The sequence below is a fragment of the Micrasema longulum genome, unplaced genomic scaffold (genome assembly GCF_059751315.1).
Source record: "Micrasema longulum isolate JH-2025_06_02 unplaced genomic scaffold, ASM5975131v1 h1tg002317l, whole genome shotgun sequence".
Classification (NCBI taxonomy): domain Eukaryota; kingdom Metazoa; phylum Arthropoda; class Insecta; order Trichoptera; family Brachycentridae; genus Micrasema; species Micrasema longulum.
Genome location: NW_028279469.1, coordinates 21331 through 44924, shown reverse-complemented (window position 1 = coordinate 44924; position 23594 = coordinate 21331). Strand labels below are relative to the sequence as shown.

Sequence of the window (23594 nt, the reverse complement as noted above, 5' to 3'; positions counted from 1 at the left end):
ATCGGATGCGGATAAAGGGTGTGATGAGAATAATTTTTGTCACTTGGCGAAACAAAATTAAAGCATTTAATATGATGTCATTTTTGAGTTACTACACATTGAACCACAAACCAGCTATTGAGTCTGGTTCAAAGCAGGTGATATAACTGTGTTTGTGTGGGTTGTGAATTTGCTTGAAGTAAATTCTCATAGAAATTCAGGGCAAAAGCCTTATTCATATTTTCACATACAAATTTCATGAGCCAGTTGAATAAACGGATGATTCGTACAAATAATTTAGAAAGCAAAAAGCTTGTTAATTTGCAATAATATTTATGTCAATTTTACTTATACACAAATTTAGCAATTGACTAAGTTTGTATTTCTACTTATGAAACAAGCTGTTAATTAAATATTAACAGCTTGTTTCATTAGCATAAGTAATAACAGCGAATATTGATCATCCGTTACGTAAAGGTAAGGTGATCAGTCTTATGCTTCACCACGTTAAGTTTTCTAGGCCGTCCTCTTCCAATATTGCCATTCACTCTCGCCATGGTATAATGTCGTCTCTCTAATTTGTCCTAACTTTGTCGACAAATGATCAAAAAAAAATTCTTCTCTTTTAGGACTTCAAAAATATAACTTGTGTATTCGCACAGTGTTTCATTATTTAAAAAATGTATTAAAAAAAAAAACTTCGCTTCAACAGAAGTAAAAACTGTTTTACTTTATTTTTTTACTAACAAAAGTATGTTTGGAACTTACGAGTAAGTTAGGTCATTCAGTTTGACCATTATTTCGTCATCCATTTGGTTCACATGCCCCAACAATCTATGTTTTTTTTATTTATCAATTTACTATGCATGTCTTAGATTTAAATTCTCGTATTTTCTCATTAATCTCATAAGGCGTTATTAAATATTTGTAAATAACCACTTTTCTATGTCTACCGGTTTCGAGACGTACTCTTCTGTTCGTCAGGACACCAATTAAATTAACATACAAAACCCACTATACACCTTCAGATGTAAAAATATAAAACCAACAGAAAAATATAAAAAATGCATTAAAAAAAAAACATTGTTTGTATCATATTATATTCTCTATTCGCATCTAGTGATGTATAGGGCACTTCATTGCTGTTCCAATTTTAGCGTATTTAGAAAAATAAAAATTACAATTTTGTATTAACCACATATTTTAAGTCCACCCTTCCAGGAACTAAACCCAGGACCTCAAGCATGGCAGGTAAATACACCAACCACTACACTTCTCGATTTCCTTTTCCAATATATTTGGTTGAGAAAAACTATCAATTCTAAAGCACTCGTCAAGAGTAATGGTTCTATTTCACACCCAGAACTTTTTTCTTTATCGGCCAGATTTCATGTATGTTCAGCACATCAGCCTATCAAAAAAGTCGGCCTTTAATCGATTTCCATTTCTTCATCTAAGAGATCGCGTTTTAATCTAATAGTACTGTAAAACACATAATATTACGAGCTTTATCAAGAATAAAAAATATATCGTAATATTGAGGGAAAAAATGACAAACGTGGGTCTGTGTGTGTTGTGTTTAAACTTTCCTTAATAAAATATGTTTTCTGATTCGTATCAGATTATGCGCATACGAAAGCAACGGTATGTTCATATTTGCAAAGCTTTACTTTGTAAACGTATGTGTTACGTAAACAGCATTATTACTTTTAGTTTGCATTTATAAAACGAAATTATTTTATACCTCTAACACACGTTACATCACCTTTCTAAAGAAGAAGAATTACCATAAAATCTCCTCGCAAAACTTTGGGAAATCTTCCTTTTACAAATGATTTTATCAGGATAAAATGGGCCAAAGAGACGGACAAATTTATTTTAAAATAAAAATATATGAAAATCCTGATCTTTTTTACAGATCTTTTGACTTATAAGCTGGGTTAAATCACTTTCTACGGTGCATGATAATCCAGTTAGCTGGCGTTTTTATCAATTATTTTCCCATTTAATTTTTTTGCAACGGAGAGGGAAAACATTTTTTATAATGGAATATGGAAGTCTAGGCATTTACAGGGCTTTCGACGTGTCATTGGCTGGTTTAAGTTGCCACTTCACACACTGTGTAACATTCACCATTTTGCCTATGTTCAAACATTCAACACAACGTATATTCAAATATCCACATTTCCTGAACTCTTCCATCTGTTGACTTTTGTGAAGTAAAAGAGCTGAAGCTTTTATAATGTGTGTGAGATTCATCCGGCTGAACCGATTCACATACTAGGCAACGCCTGAAAACAATTTTCCAACTTTTATGCTTCTTCTTTTACCTGGTAGTTAATTCAACAATGTTTTGAGTATGTCCAAATACTTGCACACTGGCTGGATTTCCTCCCTAGGGAGTTATTAAAATTAAAATTATCTCGCGTTTGTTCACATTTAAATGTCGTAGCTCATTAATAATGTCTGGTTGCGATTTTCCAGCCAAATACCGAGCAAATCTATAAAATCATGTTTCAGTACATTCTTAATTTTTTAAAAGTATTTATTGTATTTGCGTACCGTACGTCTGAAGACGGCAGATAAATCAGGGCGTTTTTTTGGGTTAGGATGGTCCCAGCTCCAATAAGAAACAATTTATCAAAAAAGTAAGAAAATAAGGGAATACGTTTGTATGATGAAAAAAGAGACCGTCTTTCCTCTTTAGGATTTTGGACCATTACTAATACTTTGTTTCTCAGTTCAAAATTATTCAACATAAATCAATTAAAAGCATAATTTTACTGATAAAATTTTGAAATTCAAACGTGCTCTTTGGTAGTTTGAAAGTAAAGACTTTGAGAAGATTTGTCTAATTATGAAAATCTTGAAAGTTTTACCTCCTTTATTATTCAGTTTTCGAGATTATTAAAGAAAGTTTAAGAAACATTTTGAGTTGCACAAAAAATATTACTGTTCTGTCTCTATCTTAACCAAATCTAAAGGTGCATGTGGCACTGCGATGGTACACTTATTATTACAACATTTTTTATTATTTATTACAAAGATAAAGATGGCGTCTTGCGTTATTGCATTTACTATTTTTTGAATCGCAATACACAAAGAGGTTTAACAACAGAGTGTATAGGACATTGGTTTAGTACATCAACTGCAACATTCCTGGATAATAATATTACTAACATGAAGGTTTAACTATAAACCTTTGTTAGGGACCGCAAAATATTATACATAGTGTAAAAACACGTATTTGAATCTATATTTTACGTAAACCATGTCGGGAATCGAACCCAAGACGTCTCACATGATTAGCAAATGCGCTAAAAATTTTACATAAATAATTTGTTTACGTTTTATTCTTAAAATATTTCCCGCAATGCTATTGTGAACCGCTCTCGTGGCCGTAGAATACACTTTTATTTCGTGTATTTACGTACAAAATACACGAGATAAAAGTGTTTTCTACGGCCACAAAAACGTTTAGAATATCACCCCAGGGTACGTTTTCTGATGAGAAGTTGATCTTCAATTTTATCTACAAAGTGAAATTAAGTATACTCAAAGGAAAAAATATTATGTTTACAATTTTTTTTTAACATGTTTAATTTCCGGTTACCGACGAAGATACTTTGATTTTTCATACAGATCTACAGATGAAGATAGCCGTTCATAATCGCGGCCCAGGGCTGCTATTCCAAAGGCTCTCGCGACCGTAGAAAAAGCTTTTATCTCGCGTGTTAACATATAAAATACGCGAGATAAAAGTGTTTTCTACGGCCGCGAGAGCGTTCGGAATAGCAGCGAAGGGACTATTTACATGTTCATTATTTATTTCATTCATCATCATTATTTCTCTATCCGCACTTAGTGGTGCATAGAGCACTGCATTAATTACAGCGTATTTAGATTATTTTAGTTACATGAAGGTAATGTGATCAGTCCTACGCTTCAGGTGCTAGTTTAGAAACTTTGCAATATTGAATATCGAAAAAAACTGTAGTTAACATGAACACAATACGAGAATATCAGAAAAATATCATGTACAATCTTTTACAACGAGAAAAGGACAATCGAGACTAAAAAACCATGGACTGGAATTATACAATAAACTATCAGACAAAACTAAACAAAAGACTCGGACAACCTTTACAAAAGATGTTAAAAATATTATTATTAACAGTAGAATGTGAATTTTAAAAGTGAAAATATTTTGTTAAATGTATGTACCCCGTAAGGGTTTATCAATGAAATTTAAATTTAAAAAATATACAAAAAAAGTGTCAAACAACCTCAGTTATTTTTTAACTATTCTTATTTTCTATTTTTTTTCCTCCAAATGTTTGTAAATTTTGTAAATATTATATTATTTAATAAAATACAATAGAGGCATTGAGGGGATTCTAAGGGTAGGGAAGACGTGTTGGCCCCTGTTCATACATCCTTCTCCCCCCTCATTAGTCTGCATAGAGTTTGTATCCTTTAAGAATATTTTTGGTAACTTTTCTCAATGCAAAACTGACAGAGAATCCTCCAAGACTCTATAACAGCTAAGGGTGGATGATTGGCTTTAGGATCTTTTCAACGTAGAACAACCTTTGAAATCAATATTTCTCGTTCATTCTGCTAAGAATCGAACGCAGGACCTCAAAATGTGAGGCGAACACGCGAACCACTACACAACGAAGCAGACTTATATCCAGTCGATTTCCTTAATACGGATTTTTACCTGAGAACGGCTGTCGAGTCAAAAACTTTCGTCCAGGGTTCTGGTTCTTTTTCACAATCAGAATTCTCTCTCGTCTATGTTTTTTCTCCGCTCGGACACAGAATACCAAATTTAATCAATCAATAAACATATTATTGTTAGTAATGCAGTGCGCTATGAACCATCCTGTGCCAAAAATATTCTGGTCAAAAATATTAATACATAATCAGCTGACACTAAAAATTTCCTCGTGAACTTTAAAAGCGCCGTAGTTAAGTAAACACAAAATCTCGAAGTAACCAGAGAGTAAAAAATGTCGGTTAAAGTCCGCAGAAAGCTTTACGACACCATAACTTTTATCGTAATTATACCCGGAGAAGATTTTCCCGCGTTAAACGGAAACTTTTTTGCAAACTTCGCGGTCCCAAAAAGGACGAAACTGAAAGTATGAACTAAAACAATGAGTCCAAGAAATGAACTTGAGAGTAATGAAGATAAATGAGGAATAATGTATCGGGACGGAATGACAAGTTTTTAAATTTAAATCTCCTTCAACATAAATTTTCGTTAGGTTTAAACTAACGATTTAATTATTTATTTATTAAAAAAAATATTGTGCGCACAGTGCTATTAGCCCTTATTATATTAGGTTTTTAACACAAAAGGTTTCATAACCAGATGATTTTTAACACATGTGTTCTAGATGTGGAACTTAATTATTACTTAAAACTCCCACTTCTCCCCCGTTTACGTTTTGATATTTTTTTATTTTTTTTTTATTGAAACATATTTTTTGACAAAGTAATCATAAAGTTATTAATGTTTTGTACAAACATAATTAATCATAACGTTTCAATCTCTCTAATAAAGTGAAAAACTCGTGTTTAGAAAGGGAGTTCGTTTTACATTGATTTTTATATTAATATGTATACATATATATGTTTTATTTTATTTACATTTTATTTTTTCTAAATGAAACATAATCCTTAAAATGAGTTTTTTTATTATAGAATAAACACAATTTTTCACTGTGTGGAGTTCATGATAGGGTGGGTTCCATGTGTTTTTTTAATTTATATTTAAATGTTTTAAAATTTGCTTTTGATTTCAAAATTTACGGAAGATTATTAAAAAAAAAATTCCCAACAAATGAATAATGATTCAAAATCGTAGTTGTGTTGCATCTGTGTAAAGGTAAATTATTTATAAATTGATTTCTAGCCTAGAGGCTTTCGAGAATTTTGTAAATTAGTGTGTTTTTTTTCTTTAAAAGATTGTATGATAGATGCTTTTTTTAATATGTTATCAATTGAAAGTAAACCTAGTTTTTAAAAAAATCAATTTAATGGGTGAGTTCTAGGCTTTTTAAGTATAATTTTAGCGATAGTTTTTTGGGCAGCCATAAGTGGACGTAAATTTGTCTTGTAAGCTCCTCCCCATCCTATAATTCCACACTGCAGAATAGACTGTATGATTACGTAGTAGACAGTTTTTATATTTTTTTAAAAAACAGAATGTTTTTTAATCTAACAAATGTGTATATAAGTTCCTAACTCTTTTTATCGTAAAATTTATCTGTGATTTCCATTTCATATTACTATTTAAGATAAAACCAAGGTACTTTATATATTTATATGACTATAATTTTTTTATAGTAAACGCCGATTTTTACCTGAACTGTATTTACTTACGAGGAAAAAAAAAACGAGCCAATACGAGCGTTGACTTAGAGATTGCACATGCGTTGACTTATGATTGCGATAACTTAAGCATGTTCATTATTGTTCATTGTGATCGCTCAAATGCTTAGCATGTTTTTAACTACGTCGATAGTTTTTTTTTTAAAGAAATAAATCACAAAGTTAGTGCTTCAAACATCCAAAAAATAATATGCGTCGATAGTTATTTGTGATTGAGCTACTGAGATGGTATTCCAAACGCTCTCGCGGCAGTATTATTTCGTGTACTTACATACAAAATACACGAGAAAAAATGTTTTCTCGTGCCACAAGAGCGGTTCAGAATAGCACCCCTGGGCTATATGTTGAAAAAAATATATCCAAGTAATTCGCAACTGAAAAAATGCATGTACTGGTTATTCCACAACTCAGTATGTATAGTATATTAATTAAAAATTAGCAAACACGTATTTACAGATTACAGAATTTCTTGCCAATTAATGTTAAGCAAACTTTCGTCCAGAGCTTACTTCTTCCACTCCTTGACTATGCGGATGTATTTTATCCAGATGCTAACTCTGAATTACTTGATAAGTTAGAACGATTGCAGAATATTTATATACGTTTTATCTTTGACCTTCGCAAATTTGACCACATAACCGAGTATCGCACGCAACTACACTGGCTCAGTATCAGGCATAGAAGAAACCTTCACATTCTATCACTTCTTCACGATATTTTAAATAATCTCTCTTCGTCTGTTTATCTGAGAGAGCTCTTCCAACCTCTTTCACAACACGGACTATCTTTTCTTTCTAGTAATGAGAGAACTGTCATCGCTCTAATTTTCTTGCCTCTTCTTTCACAATAGATTGTGGAATAATCTACCGACTTGTGTTAGAGACGCCCCTTCTTCATTTACATTTAAGTCAAGATTGAAATGTCACTATCTAAATATTTAAATTGATCCTTTATCCTTCTTCTTTCCTTCCCATCCCCTCTTGTCTCTTAATTGTGTAGTGTTATTTTAAATATTCGTAGCAAAGTGTTAATTTTTCATATATTTTTATTTTGTTAAATATTTTTGTATGAAATTATAAGATTCGATATGTCCATGTATTTGCAATTTTCTCAACTGAACGGTTTGGGTGGGTAGGAAGAAATTGCCTTAAGGCAATATGCCCGCCTTTTTTTGTATATATATATTGTATATGTATATAAAGTGTTAAATAAATAAATATGTCTTACGTATGAAATTTTACCACATGATTTTTATTATAGAGTAGCCATCGACTCAAAATACAATACAATTGAAGGAAAATATAAATACATTTTTTTATAGAATATATTTAGTACATAAAAGCAATCAGAATATAGAACGAACTTTTTTTTAAATTAGTAAATATAACACAGTATATTCATCCTTAGTACAGGTTATCTGATTGAAAAGGAATTTGTAATCGTGTTTTTAAACTATGTTTTCATTATGTACAGTAATAATAAGTTTATATATCAACAATGCAAATAGTAAACCATATCCTCATAAATTAGAAAGTAAAAATGTATTTTGTACAAAACATATGGCGTAAGGCCCATTTTATGATGACGGTAAAAGATTTATCGATGTTTGTCGATATACACGTAGTCACCTCGATTTACCATATTTGAATATGTAAAATACCTTCGTTATATTTTTCGTTTCTATTATCTACAATAACGTCTCGTTTTTTTATTTTTGCACCGAAAATAGACATATAGTCGCAAATTAAGACAAAACATCCAGGTTTCAAAATCTCATTGAGTTGGGATTTTATCAGGTATTCAAATCAAGAAGGAAAGAAACTGAAAATATGTGAAGCGGGCGAGTAAAGCATTAAACACCATCACCGTACCATTATCCATTCCTAACGGTGCATAAGGCACTGCTCTATTATAAAAAATAAAGAATTTCTCAGCAATCTTAACAAATGTAATATAATCAGTCCTGCACCTCAGATGCTAGTCTGAGGACATCAATTTACTTAATTCAAACCACCCTTTAATATCGCAAGGCATTGAATTAAGAATAGTCCAGAAACTGCATACGCACATCAAACAGAATGCGACTAAACTACTCATAAATGAGTAGGTTTACGTTTTGACCCGTAGCTCAGTGTTTCTTATTCGGTCAGAGGTTTATATGTAGTATGGCTTTTTTATGATTTATTTGTGCTACTTGGAGCTTTCTTATATTCAATTCATTGAGTGAACGTGTTTCTGCTCCATATGTCAATACTAGAAGTACATTTGTCATACATTCTGCGTATTATACTTTGAGAAATGTTGCTGTCAAAAAACTTCTTTAGATTACCATATGCTGCCCATTTAAGACCGATTCTCGTATGAAGCTCAGCGGTCTGGTTATCTTTGGAAAGTAAAATGGTAGAATTTTAGAAAACATTTTTTTTTTGTATTTATTAAATAAAGAACATATCTATAAAGACTATCTGATGAGAGTAATGAAAAGATCTCACTTTTAAAAAAAATGTAGTTACCACCTTGCTACAAAAATCCAACGATGTTAACCCTGCCAAAAATCGACCTTAAGACCTCAAACATGGTAAGCAAATGCCACAAACCTTAAAATCTTCACTCAATTTCTTCGTTGCGTGATTTTTACGTGAGAGTTTCCATCGTGTCGAAAACACTCGTCCCAAATTTTAATTCTATTCCACACATTACTATTTTCTTTGACTCGCCTGGATATGAGGAAAAGCCGGATATAAGGCGAATAAACGTTTGAGCAACATATCGATTTTATGTCCTCAAAATGGGAAACATGCGACTGTATAAAAACATCCCTTCCTTTCTAAAACTAGAATAGTGTCACTGTCTTCACGAATTGTATTCCAAGATGGCGCAATATTGGCTATATTGTGATATTATGCTGCACAGTGTTTCGTTTCACGCACGCTTGATGAAATTAGAATAATAGAAATTCACTTTTGAATTTTTGAACAATAACTTCAGGGAGATATTTCCAGATAATTAGCATTAAAAAGTCATGCTTAATTTGGACGACTAATACAAGCGTTGACTAACGGGTAAATCTGAAAGTCTAAATATTTTTTGTGATTACAATATGCTGTTATTCTCTCATTGTCACGCATATATTTTGCCAACAAGGTTATATTTTGAGTTTCATGTAGGTATTTGTTTTTCATTACGAAAAAAAGGAGGCTTCTTTAGAAGTTACGTATTTTTAAAAATTATGCTACGTACTTCTTTTTATAAAAAATAAGTACGTATTTTATGGTAGGTTAAAAAAAATTTAAAAGTCGAGTTTTTTAAAAACCCCAAAATATAGGCGCGAAGGTTTTTCACGGCCACTGTTATCAATATGTTTCTTTTTTGGGTGATACCGTTTGTGTTGGATTTAGACACCTAAATAACATAAAATTCAAAATGGTTGCCAGCACTACATACTACAAAACGAATAGAAATGTGCTTACTGCCGACTGCGACACGGTACAAACTAAAAGTAAATAAACAGGTACTTTTTTCTACAAAACACACATTTTACCCTGAAGATAGCTTCTGCAATGGTGGCCGAAAGGTCGAAACAAATCCCACACACACGGTATCACCCAAAAAAGAAACATATTGACCACAAAATAAGTTTTGATTTTTTTTTGTGTTTATGCTCTTATTAAATATTTTTTTGAGAAATTATAAAACGATTTAAGTTTTATTTTTATTTTTTGAAAAAAAAAACTAATTTAACACGATTTATTTATATTTTTTATCGTGGCGCGATGAAATATATTGCGCGTGTGGATTTAGAGACCTTTTAAAATTTTTAGCGTCTAGTGTGTATGAAACGATTCATTGTGCGCTGGTACAAAAAAACGGGAAATCGCCACATTCGCTCCTCTGAAACATTTGAGTTTTAGTTTTTGTTGCCGTCTCCCTCGAGACACTCTCCTTGCATACCAAAAGAAAGGGAAATCGAATGAAATTGACTCCAAGGCGGTAAAGAAAAATCGTATCTACATATTTCAAAACAAAATAGCCCGTGTGAAAGGACAATTATGATCCGTCACTATTGACCGATGTTCACTTATTTGTTTATTTACTCCTTTGAAGATTTCACATACGAAAACAACGTGTCAAAAGGAATTATTTACATATCCGCGCCCAGTTTCGGGCATTTTGTTGGCATTCCGATTGTGGGATATCAATATCACCTTTGTTTCATGAAAGATACGATTTTATCAGCTTGCGTTCCGGTGCCAGTCCAGGAAGAAAAAATATTGCAGCGCGGAACTGCTTGTGGTTCAAACTACTTTCTCAAATATTTTTGACGATTATTATATATTTCTTACGATTATTGCACTAAAACTGCTGGCAGTTAGAAAAGTTTTATTTCAACTGCTTACAAGCAAAGTTTTTATGCCCGTTTTCAGAGAAAAAACTCAAGGTGAGGAAAATACATTATAATCTCATATGCAAGTAATTACTTGAAGGTAAAAACAGTAGAATTTACATCTTCTCTCGAGTTCTTTATTAAAAGAGGCATAGCAATCTATTAAATTTCCGTCAGTTCTACGAACCGTTTACCGTTTATAACTGATTGTAACGATAACTGACGGTTGTATGTTTTATAAACGTATTTTGATCTAAATTAAAATTTAAGACGTAATTTTTTTTTTTTTTTCATGTCAATTATCTATACTATTACTTTTTATTTGTCAAAAGCGGATAATTGTAACGCATTGCAACGTTTAAGATTTAAAAACAATACTTTTTACGCTCATTTAACAATACTTGAAATTGTGTAACCATTTTTTTTTAAATAAATAAAACATAAAATACAAAAAGTACATATTATACTCCCTACTATAGGAGTTTTTAAAGAACCTCATTTGGGTCCGTACATAAGAAAAAACTTTTTTTTTGACAATACATAATATCATACATGTTAAAACATACAAAATAGAAAGAAAACGTTATTGTATAAGAAACAAAAAACACCATCTATATAAATTACATTAATAATTATGACTATCAAAAAGATTTAAGAAATATGTTTTAATTGCGACACTTCTGGATTTTTTATTCGATTTTTCGTGTCTTAGCTCATCGAGCAGTTTATTATGGCCAATATTTTCCAAGGACCTACTGCCAAACTTTGTTGAGCAAAACTAAGACACATGAAGATTCCCTGAATAACGCGTATTGTAATTGTGAATATCATGATCTAATGTGTACTTTAAATTTGAGTGAGCAGAAAAGTTTATGATATTTAAAATAGTATTGGTTATGTCATGCAGTGGAGACCTTGAAAGGAAGTATCCTTGTTTGTCGGTAGATATCCTTGACATGGGAATTCCATTTAAGTCCAAGAATGTTCATTAAAAAAAATACAAATTAGGGAAAAGGAAATTAACTTTATTCAAAACAACAATAAAGAAATACTTGGATACACCAATTGTTTACACACAGTTGAAATTAAAGCGTTTAATTGTAAGGTGAAGTTTTATCGAAAATGCTTTAAATGTTTTTGTGAAAATGAACTACTTTGAACGATGCCAAAAGTTTTTTGACAATCAACCAATTGATGATAGCATTGACATGTGTTGTGATAGATATTCGGTTTCCGGGAAGCCATTTTTTTAAACGTTTCATATGTTTTAACAGCTACTTTCAATTGATCGTAGTTGTGCAAAAAGCAGCCAGCCATAGAAAAATAAAACTGAGATAATAGCATCTTTGTGAGAAGAGTGAATTATCAAATCTACACAACAGTTGGAATGTTTTTGACTTTGACAAATGATTAACAATGAATACATTAGTTTTTTTGGTTTTACAAACAAGAATCTTATTATGTATTTGAACAGTGCAAATTAATTTCAAAGTACCGTAAGATATTTCTAGTCCTGTGAGTGTTTTCTGCGAATTGAAAAATTCCGTTTTTGTGATTGGCTCTATTTTCGGAAGGTGATTTTTACAGATTTTTGTATGAAAGCGGTCTGGCTGTTTTTAGCAGAACATAGAATTAATCTTATTGCACCCGATAACACCAACATCTAATTTTTTTCGAAATTGTGGACTGGCTGCTTTCTGTATAACTACGTTCAATTGCCAGGCAACCCACTAAAGAAAACTAGTGATGGCACGGACGGAGTAATTTCAAAATTAAAAAAATCCTAAAAAGTTCATTGAGAATACAACACATAAAAATACATTTTTTTGATTTTGGCTTTGTTTGATAGTTTTTAAAACAACAGAACTTTTATATTAGGTATTTTATTTAATATTTTCCCCATACGACGCGCTGTAAAAAAAAATAGGATGCCTAGTAAATATTATAAGAAATGATCACATGTCACAATTAAATTATGAGGGGAACAAAATAAATTATTAAATAGCAATATTTCCAAACAAATTGTCTTTGTAACATAATCACGTGTAATCAAGTACTTTGTGACTGGTGCCTGAAATCTGAGAGATTTGTTTGTCGTGAAGTCCAAATATCATTATATTTTATGTATAACGAAAAGTTACCAAATGAACCTTTTGCTGATGCTAACGGACTTCCGCAAACTTAGATGGTTCAGAAAATACTTCATAAAAATAGGGAGGTTCAGGATAATGTTTTATAATTAAAATCATAACAAAGCACCATTTTACCAACATTTTAACGACTTGTAACGCTACGAACGTCTATAAAAAGAGCAAAACTGAATTTGTAAAAAAAATCAAATGAAATTTATGCATCCAATTTATTTTATTTATTTTTTTAGTTGCAAATTATTTGTGCCTTGCTTTTGTTATATGCAAGATTTTATCGAATGAATTTATTTGTAGGTTTTATTCAGTTGACTGTAACATTTTTCACCATAGATAACAACAACAAAAATAAAAGCATAATCAGAATATAAACAAAATAACTCTAGACAAAAGGAGCTAAATACCACCATTAAATAACTTAGCCCGCTTGATCGTCCCTGTAATGAATCGAACGGTCTCTCTTCGTGTATCATTACAGTTCAGAAGCTCAGCTGGTTATTTGTCACAGCAATCCGAGTGTTTAGTTTGCATTCAAGCTCCCATCTCGGCCTTTCAAACATTAGGCAGTATATTAGAAGATGTTCTACAGTCTGCTCAGTGATGCCATCACATGGGAAGCAACTATCGTCTCGCAGCTCAAAGCGATGCAGATATTCCCTCATGCATCTATGCTCCGAGAGAGCCTGAGTAGGTTCATATGTAGGCGTTTCATGCTTCCAAAATGTTTTAGCCTCATCTGTGCTTCTCAAAATCCAATTAGGGGTTCGGCTATTTATATTGTTTAAGATTTATACGTGGAAGTGCATTGTTTTTTTTTTTACACAGTATTATCAACCAGGTGCATTATGTTTAAATTTAAGATACTTATGTACTTAATATTAATAGTAAAAATAATTATTTTTCTTACTTTCTCTCCACTGTCTGAAGGGAGGTAAAACACAAGAACGGTGAGGAAGGAGATTCCCATACAAGGGATGATGAGGTTGACAGTATAGAACAGCGTTTTTCTTCTCATTGTAATGTTGAATGTTATATCTAGGTAGGGTTCGTCACAGCACGTGTAATATTTCTCGTTCCTAAAAAGTCAACACAATAAGAATTATTTTAATGAAGCGTAAAATATTAATTTACGTAAAATAAAGAAAATTCATACAAAAAACTCTATAAAGCTGTTCATTATTCAATAGTGATAATATGCATTTGTGAAAATGATGACTAAATATCCGATCTCCAGACAGTCTTCGAACAGACAGAAAAAAAAGCCATTCAAATTTATATTACTCAAATATTAGTATGTACTTATATAAAAGTTTAAATTAATGATCACTTTTTGTAGATTACCTATTAAAAAAATCACTGCTCACCACAGTTAGTTATCAGAATTTTTAAATGTATTTTAATATTTAAGGGTAGTTTAGAAGGCAAACCATGCATTATCTGAACGTTCACATAAAAATTACTGTATTTTTATTTTATTTTATTTATTATTTATTTATTTCACGAAACGGCCGAACTAAAATCCACCGGTTTAGGAAAGGATAAGTTGGATTAAGTTTTATAATAAAAAAGATTTTACTGAGTTTTTTAACTTTAAGTTAAGTTAAGGATTGATAATTAAGAAATTATTAAATATTAAGTTAAATAAAAAACTTGTTTATTATAAAACTTAACCCAAACTATTATAACCTAACCAAACTTCATGTAATAAAATATTATAAAATTAATAAAACGATTACTATTGTTGTATTAAAATTTTAAAGGCTAAGCGACGTTAACCCTTATTCAACGTTCATTCAACAAACCCTACCCATTTAGTAAATTGCCAGCATTTTATTAATAGCCTAGCCGCTCAGTTAAGTGGCCGATTGTGCTATTTGGTGGCGACATATATAATATAAATATCCATCGAAGCATAACTGTGGTAGGAGCTGCCTGCATCAACTAGCGTAATCTTAGAGTTTTTTTTTATTTTTAATGTGATGATTTTTACTTTCAGAGATTCATGTTAGTAATTTTCCCATTATTTCGATCAACAAAAAAGTTGTAAGTGCAAGCTTAATTAAAACGTCAAGAGGATTGGGATAAACTATGCTGTGGGTTGCACTTTACGGGGCTTTCTAAGCGCTACTGAAGCGAAACGCCCGCTCGCGGTCATTGGAGAACTTATTTAACGAATGTTTCTGTAAAAACTTTTTTGCTATCCTCGTTTAGAGAGATCACTGTCGAATTAAAGTCCCGAAATGCACGTAAAAACGTTAAACTTTTTTAAGCCCAATCATTTAACCAGTGAGGAGATAACAGGGTATCAAAACTCATCGTACAAAGGTGTAAAACTTTGCAATAAGTTGGTTGAAGAAATAAAATACACGGAAAGCCTTGCAATATTTCCAATAAATTTTAAAAAATACGTTCTTGTTAACTTTGTTAATAAAATATAACATTATTAACAGTTTATATAATTTCTCCAAATGTTATACACTAACTATCAATGTAATTGTTGCTTTTAATTGCCAAAAATCTCTTTATTGTTTTTATTTATTTGTTACTTTTACTTTTTATGTTTATTCATTTACATTTATTTTGATTTTCTTATTATTGCTTGCATTTACTCATATGTTTAATTTTTTTATTATAAATGGGATATTCTCTAATATTATATTTGTTCTTCAATTTTTATTATTATTTATTTATTTGGTTAAGAATATTAATGGTATATTTTCTAATCTATGCTTCAATTTTCATTATCATCGGTATGTTTTAAAATTAACATTCATGTTTTTTTTTCTAAATAGTAATGGTATATATATATATTTTATTTATGATTAATTTTTTTTCTTATTACTTTCATGTTTTCTAATTTATATTTATTTAGATATGTTTATGTTATTATTATTATTTGAATTTATTAAGCATAATTTAATGAAATTAAAAAAAACGTATTTTAAAAAAAAGGTCCTTCCTAAACACAGGAATTTTCGAGCTAGTCGAGACCTGAAACAAAAAAACTCTGTACATTTAATTTTTTTTTAAAAAACTTAATAAAGCACATATTTATTCATTTGAAACGTTTATTGAATTTATTAAATTATTGTTTTAAAAACATGTTTTTATCAATGATAATATTTAATAATAGTTGTCTACGTCTTTGTTTGGTTTAGTGTGTTAGTTTATTGCATATGTTGCATATCTCGACTATCCTTATCTCGTTATAAAATACTGTATGTGATGTTGTTTTAATATTCTCGCATTCTATCTACGCATTATATTTTTTTCAAATTTTCTTTGTCAACAATTATTTTATCAATGGATAAGATAAATTCTTCAGATAAAATTACAGTTAAAGAAGTACGGTTACATTAAATTATGTATTTGTTAGATAAGGAGGCGTATACAAACTACAACGAATAACAATTAATCAAGGTATTTAAATTTACAATTTTTTAAATTGTTTTTTTTTATTATTTATTCGGATAACCAACATCTACAATTGGCATGTTTATAGAATTAAACAAATAAAAAATAAGCCAATTAGAGGTTTTCACAAATATAATTGCCTAGTTTGGAACGGAGTATGTACCCTTGTTAGCTGGGTAAAGTTTTTTAACAAAAAAATGTTTTTGTAATAAAATGTATAAATAAATAAAAAAATAAAAAAATTAAATGAATTGAATGCAAAATTTACAAGGTAAAATAAGTTTTTTTGCTTTATTTTTTTGACGAAATATTTACGTAAAAAACACATTAAAAATAACTCTATTCGACTTAGTTTAAAGGCGAAGCGATGTAGTATTAAACAATATTCGTGCAAACCCATATGGGCAATAAATAACCTGTTATAAGAAACCGAAATTTTGGGGTAAAAAAAAACAAATGATAACATATTTGCAAGTTTTAATAAGTTTGTAAGTGTACCTAAATACATATTTTTTCAACTGAAAAATTTAAATTGATTTGCTCATTTTATGTCAATTTTCAACGCGTTGTAAATAACCCACTATAGCAAAAATGGAAAGTAAGTTAGGGTAGAGTGGGGATCCAACCAGGAACCTCTGATTTATGAGTCCTCAAAACTAGCCACGGGACCATTACCTGATTCAAAAGTTAAGTTTTTAATAATACTTTTAAACATACATGTATTTTTTTTTGAGTACAAAATTATCGTATTATGTATTTTTTATCTTGTGATCCATGAAGCCCAATCGAAGTGAATATTGCATTGATTTACAGCCCTTTGCTTTTTTATTTTACAATTAAAAATACAGTAGACTGCTTGTGAAGGCTATTTTTTTTCTCATGTTTTATGATTAACTGATTAATCAACAAACTGTCGCTAAACAGTACAAGGCGTACATTTTTCAAATAATGACACACTTAATTTCACGACATGCGTAGTAGGTGTATATTTTTATGCATACCTAACTGCTGGAACCTCCAGAATGTCCCATTCTACAGATTTGTAGAACTCTGATAAGTCCACACCAATGTCTACTACTGTAGAACCCTTTACTTCGTCTAAATGCCTCAGATCCACCTAGAATATAAAAAAATATTTATTATGTTATTAGTGTGACAGTTGATGTATTATCTTAATATTTGTTTACCACTTATGTTTATTACACAATGCATATTTTCATAACTTTATTTATTTTTTCCACGCATGTAATTTTTTTATTTAAAAACTTTTACGAATACCACTTGTACATTTTATCACTAATTAATATCGTCACTCTATAAAAAAAATACGAATACCTCTTAGGACGTTTATATAAATAAATAAATTCACCACTAATGTGTTTTGTTTGTGACGTTATTTTTTTTCAGAAAAACCGTCTTCAGTTTGAAAAAAGGTTTCGCTCAATAGACAACTAATTGAAAAATGCGATTCTAAGGAATTCAATTTATTTTAAAACTCTCGGAAGCAATCCTGAAAATCATTTTTAATCGTTTTATTTTTTCTTCGTTATGTTAAATGTATTTACAAGTTAAGGATGAATAAAAAAAAACACGTTTTGATTAAAATACTTTGCAAAAAGTTTGTTTGAAAGCCTGTAGATAATATTATTCAAAAAATGTTTTTTGAAAGCGGGTTTTAAATTCGCAACGCGAGCGCCGCGTAGAGTCCGCGAACTCAAGAACAGAGGCTTTTGCACGATATTTCGCCTCGTTCTCCAATCAGTGTCGATTTTATTAGCCCACGACATAAGGGTTGTAGATATTTCATTATTAGAAAATGGGAAACAAATCGGGGTGGAGTAGGGTTTGAACCTAGGACATCTGATCTATGTCTCCGTGACACTAGCTACGGGTCCACAGCCTGATTCAAAACACATTATTTGAATTATAATAATTACAACTATTGTGGAATAATCTTGCCATAAAATCACTGGCGGCTCCTGACCGAAAACATTGGTAGTGCATTTATTTACATTTTGTCAACTTTTTTTATTTTTTTTTATTTCAAAATGCAAAAATGTACAAAAACACAATTGTATTCTCATAAGTTAGCAAACTCATTCTGTATATGTTCTTGTATATTAATTTCAATAATATTATTACAATATAGCAGGTCTGACGTGATAAACGAGCAATAGTATGATATCCCGCGCATCGGAACCAGGACGCTTAATTTGCCTAACATTATACTCACGTTATAGGTAACTAAATTCGTACTAATATCATGTCATTACGCATGTTCAAAGTGACATTATAAACAAACTTCAAATTTGCGCATTCGTTGCCAATGCCCGGAATATGTATATTATCTTCTTCCTCTTACGCACAATTCATCGGTATGGAGCATTATCTGTCTCGCTCAAATGACGATTTTTGGAGGTATGATATATTTCTTACAAGTTTAGGGTAAACGATTGTGCAAATCAGAATTTGCACTGGAACGGTTGCGCATGCGTAGAAAAAATGTTAAAATCGTCCGCTAGAGTCGATTTCGCTAGATCTTTTGGCGCTAGTATTGAATATTATGATGTTAACGTGTATTATATTGCAACAAATCCCTGTTTCTTTCTACCTACTTATAATATATTTTAACTATCAATAAAATTACTAATTTATTTACACAAAATTTTACTTGGCAGTGCACTGCACTTATGCACATACTAAGGAACCGCCTCTGCATAAAATACAACTCATACCACTCATTCCCTCATGCATGTTTATGATCTAACTGCACCGTTTAAAATTTTCTGAGATTAAAGGCTGTCCATGTGAGCAACCCCTTCAGATGTACCCCATTTATTAATTCGTTGCCCCCTTTACAGCGTCAAAAGATATGAACACAACCTGAAGACTGAATTCCTAGTGTTATTTTTTCTTTATTTTTTAATGCATTATATATTAAAGTAATGGATAATATATCTATATAATATAATATAAGTATCATGAAGTTACATCGTTTGAGTTGATTTCATGGATGAGAGTTGTTTTATCACACAGAACTACAGAAAAATATCAATTTATAGTATATATTACTAACATTATATTATGTACCTCCTATGTAGGTACAAATATATGATATTTTTATAGCTTACCTGTAAATAAAATCACCATTCGCCACTGCGATGCGGATATGTTGGTGAGGATCTAAAGCACATCCATTCCGTAAAAGTAACAACTACTTATCATAAGAGTATGTAATAAAAATAGTTTTGGTAACAAGGACCATAAATGATAACCGGACACAAAATGGCGCATCCCTCCAAGCGAAACAGAAGGCCAACTGATGTCTATCGATACCCCGGCATCTCTCAATTGAGTTTTCTCTGGTTTTCTCGTCATTAAACAAATGCGAAGAAGTTCCTATAAAGGTACACAGCCGCAATTCTCTTCCACTTCACTATATGAAGATAGCTAGGAAACCAAATACACTGAAATATAAACCTTGTACATTATAAAAAAGGTCAATAATACTGGGAATCCCGAATAAAAAAACTTTCTGAACCATAACCTAATAACCTAGACGGCCATACAAACGAAGAGATTTAAAAAAAAAATAAAGCTCAAATCAGTGTTTGGTTCACAACTTCAATGATGTTCTACAAAATAAATGCGAATTACAAAAAACAAATAATTTATGATTTATGTTTACTGTTTTTGCATTGCATCATTCTTTTTACTTTATTTCCTGTTTCCATTCCTTATATTAGTAGTGACAACGGGAATGTAAATTGGTTTTTACTGCTTTACATAACATAGACTGTCTTTGCATAGTAACTCGCCTGGGCAAAGTAAATACAGCATGGTACAATGCGGCTAAATTACCACGGGCGGGAAATCCCGCCACTATGTAGGGAGAATGGTGTTTTTGGAATATCCCCTTTTCAAGACCTGCAAATTGCATCAGGAAGAAAAATAATCATTTGAATAGCGAGTCTTTAGATTTGTAACTCTGTCGGAATCTGTGATAAGTTTTAATTCTACGTGAGAAATTCAATTGATGGTTTGCATTTAAATTTTTTACGTGAGCAGACTGCTTTGAAATGTATTTTTTGGCTCTTTTAATTTATTACTAGCAGGAAATAGCCGCCGATCTTCGACTATAACATGCTAGATTTTTCGAACATTTTGAAGTCGCTGTTTTATATTTCTAACTCTGAACTTACCTGCATCAAATTACGGTGCAAGTAATAATAAGCTACGAGTCAAAAAAAATGCTTATACTAGAAAAAATCGACGTGACTTTTTGAATACATATCTCCATTGCACTGCGGACCGCGCCTCATACAAGGAGCTGACAAAGAAAATAGAAAAACACAAAATAGGCCCTCTGTAGCAATTACTTTTATTCAAAAATAAATGATTTTACAACCAACAATAAATAAAAAGGGAAAGTTTATACCTTGTTGTTGGATTTATTTGCAACATAATAACAAAAAGCGCCGAATCATTAAGAATTCATTAAAATAATTAATTAAAAGCAAACTAAGAAATCTTCATTGAAGGAATGAGTTACTGAGATATTTGAAAAAACTTTGAAAAAAGAATTGTAAGATTTCTAATTATGCTTTACCAACTCATAGATTTGATACCCTCAATTCGTTACGGAAATGGCTCACTGATCCTGCTAGTTCCCAGTGTACTCACTTTTTTTTATCTTTTTTTTTTATTTAATGCACAAAATACACAATTTTACAAGGCCACAATTATATGTTTTTTTATGTCCCGACTTGTTAGAAAATTCCGTGTTAAGTCGGGACTCTTTGATATATAAATCAAAAATCAAAAATAGTTATTTACATATTAAAACAATATACAGGTAATCAAAAAAGTATGCAAAATAATCAAAAAAATATACAAAATATACAAAATAATAATAGAAAAATAAAAATAATAAAAATTTATAATACATGTCGAAAATGGAATCAAAAGTGATATAATAATACGTATGACAGTGATGATATACACATATACGATATACGTATATGGATAATAATGAAAACAGCAGCGATGTTATGCATTTATTCCCGAAGCAATCTCATACAGTGGTCTCTACCCCTCGATACAATCCAGTTATGGATCTTCATCGTAAATATGGACGTTGTTTTGGAGAACTTAATCATTAATAAACACTCTTGAAGCTATATATGAAAAGTGTCTCCGAGCAAACATCGTACGCGTTCTCGGTATTAAGTAGTTTAGGTTACGCGAAAGCCTCGTACGGGCATTCTGTTGGGACCTCCTTCCGTAGTCGCCTGACCAGAAAACTTTCAATACATTCTTGATATAGATTTGACGAATATCAAGTACTTTCAATGCAAAAAATATACTAAATCTGTAGCATCATTCTAAAGGTATTTAAAGTTTATGTAAGTTTGACTATTAGTTACCGTTATTATTGCTAAACAAATGTGGTATAACATTATGATATTTAGGTATATATTATTTAAAAAAAGATTTAAATGACTTAAGATCATAAAACGACGAAAATAAACGTTATCCAACAACAACAACAACAAACCATCACGCCGTTTCCCCGTAGGGGTAGGCAGAGAGGATAGAACGCCATAACACTCTATCTTGGCATACAGACCTCGCTTCCTCTACATTCATACATCTTCTTCTCTATCCATCTTTCTGCATTTAAAAAAACGCAACATTCGGATAGAAATGTGATGAAACCGTTACATCGGTCTCTTCTTTACTCAGAGAATGCAGATTCCGTATCAGTACGGAAGCGACGCTATTAGTGTTGTGTTTTATTGCTGTTTAAAGGACGCAACGCGGAAAAACATATTATAGTGATCACAAACCGGTTGAGTCAATTTTATTCCCATACAATTATTTTTCAAATATAAAAACGACCATCTTAGTGACTTATTTGAGTTAATGTCAATTCGTGAATAAATAAAAACGTGGGTTTGGTTAGCTGATCTGATCTTATAAGAATTAATACATCTTATTTATAGAAGTGCTTTTGTTCGTTTTTTTTTCAATCTAATAATGACTCATTAAATAAATGTCTTGTTTTTTTTTTGCTATTTTTTTTAAATATTTTTATTTCATAAATTCATAGCTAAATGCCATTGGTACAATTTCTCACTCAGAATTCGGTTCTTATTTTGTAAAATACGAAACAATAGACGAAAGAATAGGAAGGTGTCACAAATTATATTCTTCTTTTGCAATATCCCAAAAAGTAGATTTTTTGAGTTGAGTCTTTTTCATCCTACAGCGGAGAATACCAAGGCCTGCATTAAATATAATAATAATTACAACAGGGATGGAGAATACCTTAAATAAGGGAATATGGAAGTCAAGGCATTTACAGGGCTTACGACCTGTCATCGACTGGTTTAAGTGGCCACTTTACACACTGTGTAACATTCACCATTTTGCCTATGTTTGAACATCCATATTTCTTCAATTCTTCCATTTGTTGATTTTAGTGAATTTAAAGAGCTGAAACCTTTATTTTTGTGAAGAGATTCATCTGACTGAATTATTTCACATACTAGGCAACGCCTGAAAACAATTTTTCAATTTTTAAACTTCTTCTTGGACCAGTTGGTTTCATTACAATATTTGAGTTTGTCCAAATGTTCGTAGACAGAACATTTGAACATTTGGACAAACTCAAATATTGTAATTATATAGGTTATATTTTAGGGGTCACAGTTAATTCGTAATGGTAAGCTTTAAAGCGACTCTATTCGTTGCTCAAATTTGAAGCTTAAAGCTTGCTCAATTTGTAGGTTGGTTATTTAAAATCGTTTATCGGCTTGAAGGCGGGTCGGGTCCGTTCGTTGGTCAGTTATTTAAACTTAAAGGTGGGAGAATAAAATTAATCGGTTTCATTGTATTGTTTACCTGGAATCCGTCATAGGTCCACGAGCCAAACTTCATGACGCAGGTTTGCTCATCAAAAGGGAAGTATTCCACGTCTATCTCACACGACGACTTGTATATTGCAGGGGGTCGCCAGTCGACTCGGCCAGTGTAGTTCAAGGTCGCTTTGGTTGCCAAGGTCACCTCGAAATTTCCATCGGCACTGAAAAAAAATATAAAAAATCATGCGTTTCGATTGAAAAAACTGACCTTAAAATAAGTAACATAAACGCCTTTTTAATTTATAAAAGTAAACACTCACACCTCACATCAAAAACCGAAAAAACGGGGTTTCAATCGGGTTTGCTAATTATTCCAAAAATTATTTCCAAAAATCGAGTTAC

General features: G+C 31.2%; 1 protein-coding gene across 1 annotated transcript in view; it reads right to left on the bottom strand.

Annotated features, from left to right (window-relative positions):
- LOC148272498 (acetylcholine receptor subunit alpha-like) overlaps positions 1-23372 on the bottom strand; it is a 67609-nt gene extending 44237 nt beyond the window's left edge. Inside the window, exons 1-3 of the mRNA XM_088239964.1 lie at positions 23233-23372; positions 17328-17443; positions 13820-13988 (exon numbers count right to left, since the gene is read on the bottom strand). Of these exons, the coding sequence (XP_088096090.1) occupies positions 13820-13988; positions 17328-17443; positions 23233-23268 (321 nt within the window). The 5' untranslated portion in view covers positions 23269-23372. The remainder of the gene's footprint in view (positions 1-13819; positions 13989-17327; positions 17444-23232) is intronic.
- Between the last annotated feature and the right edge of the window lie 222 nt (positions 23373-23594).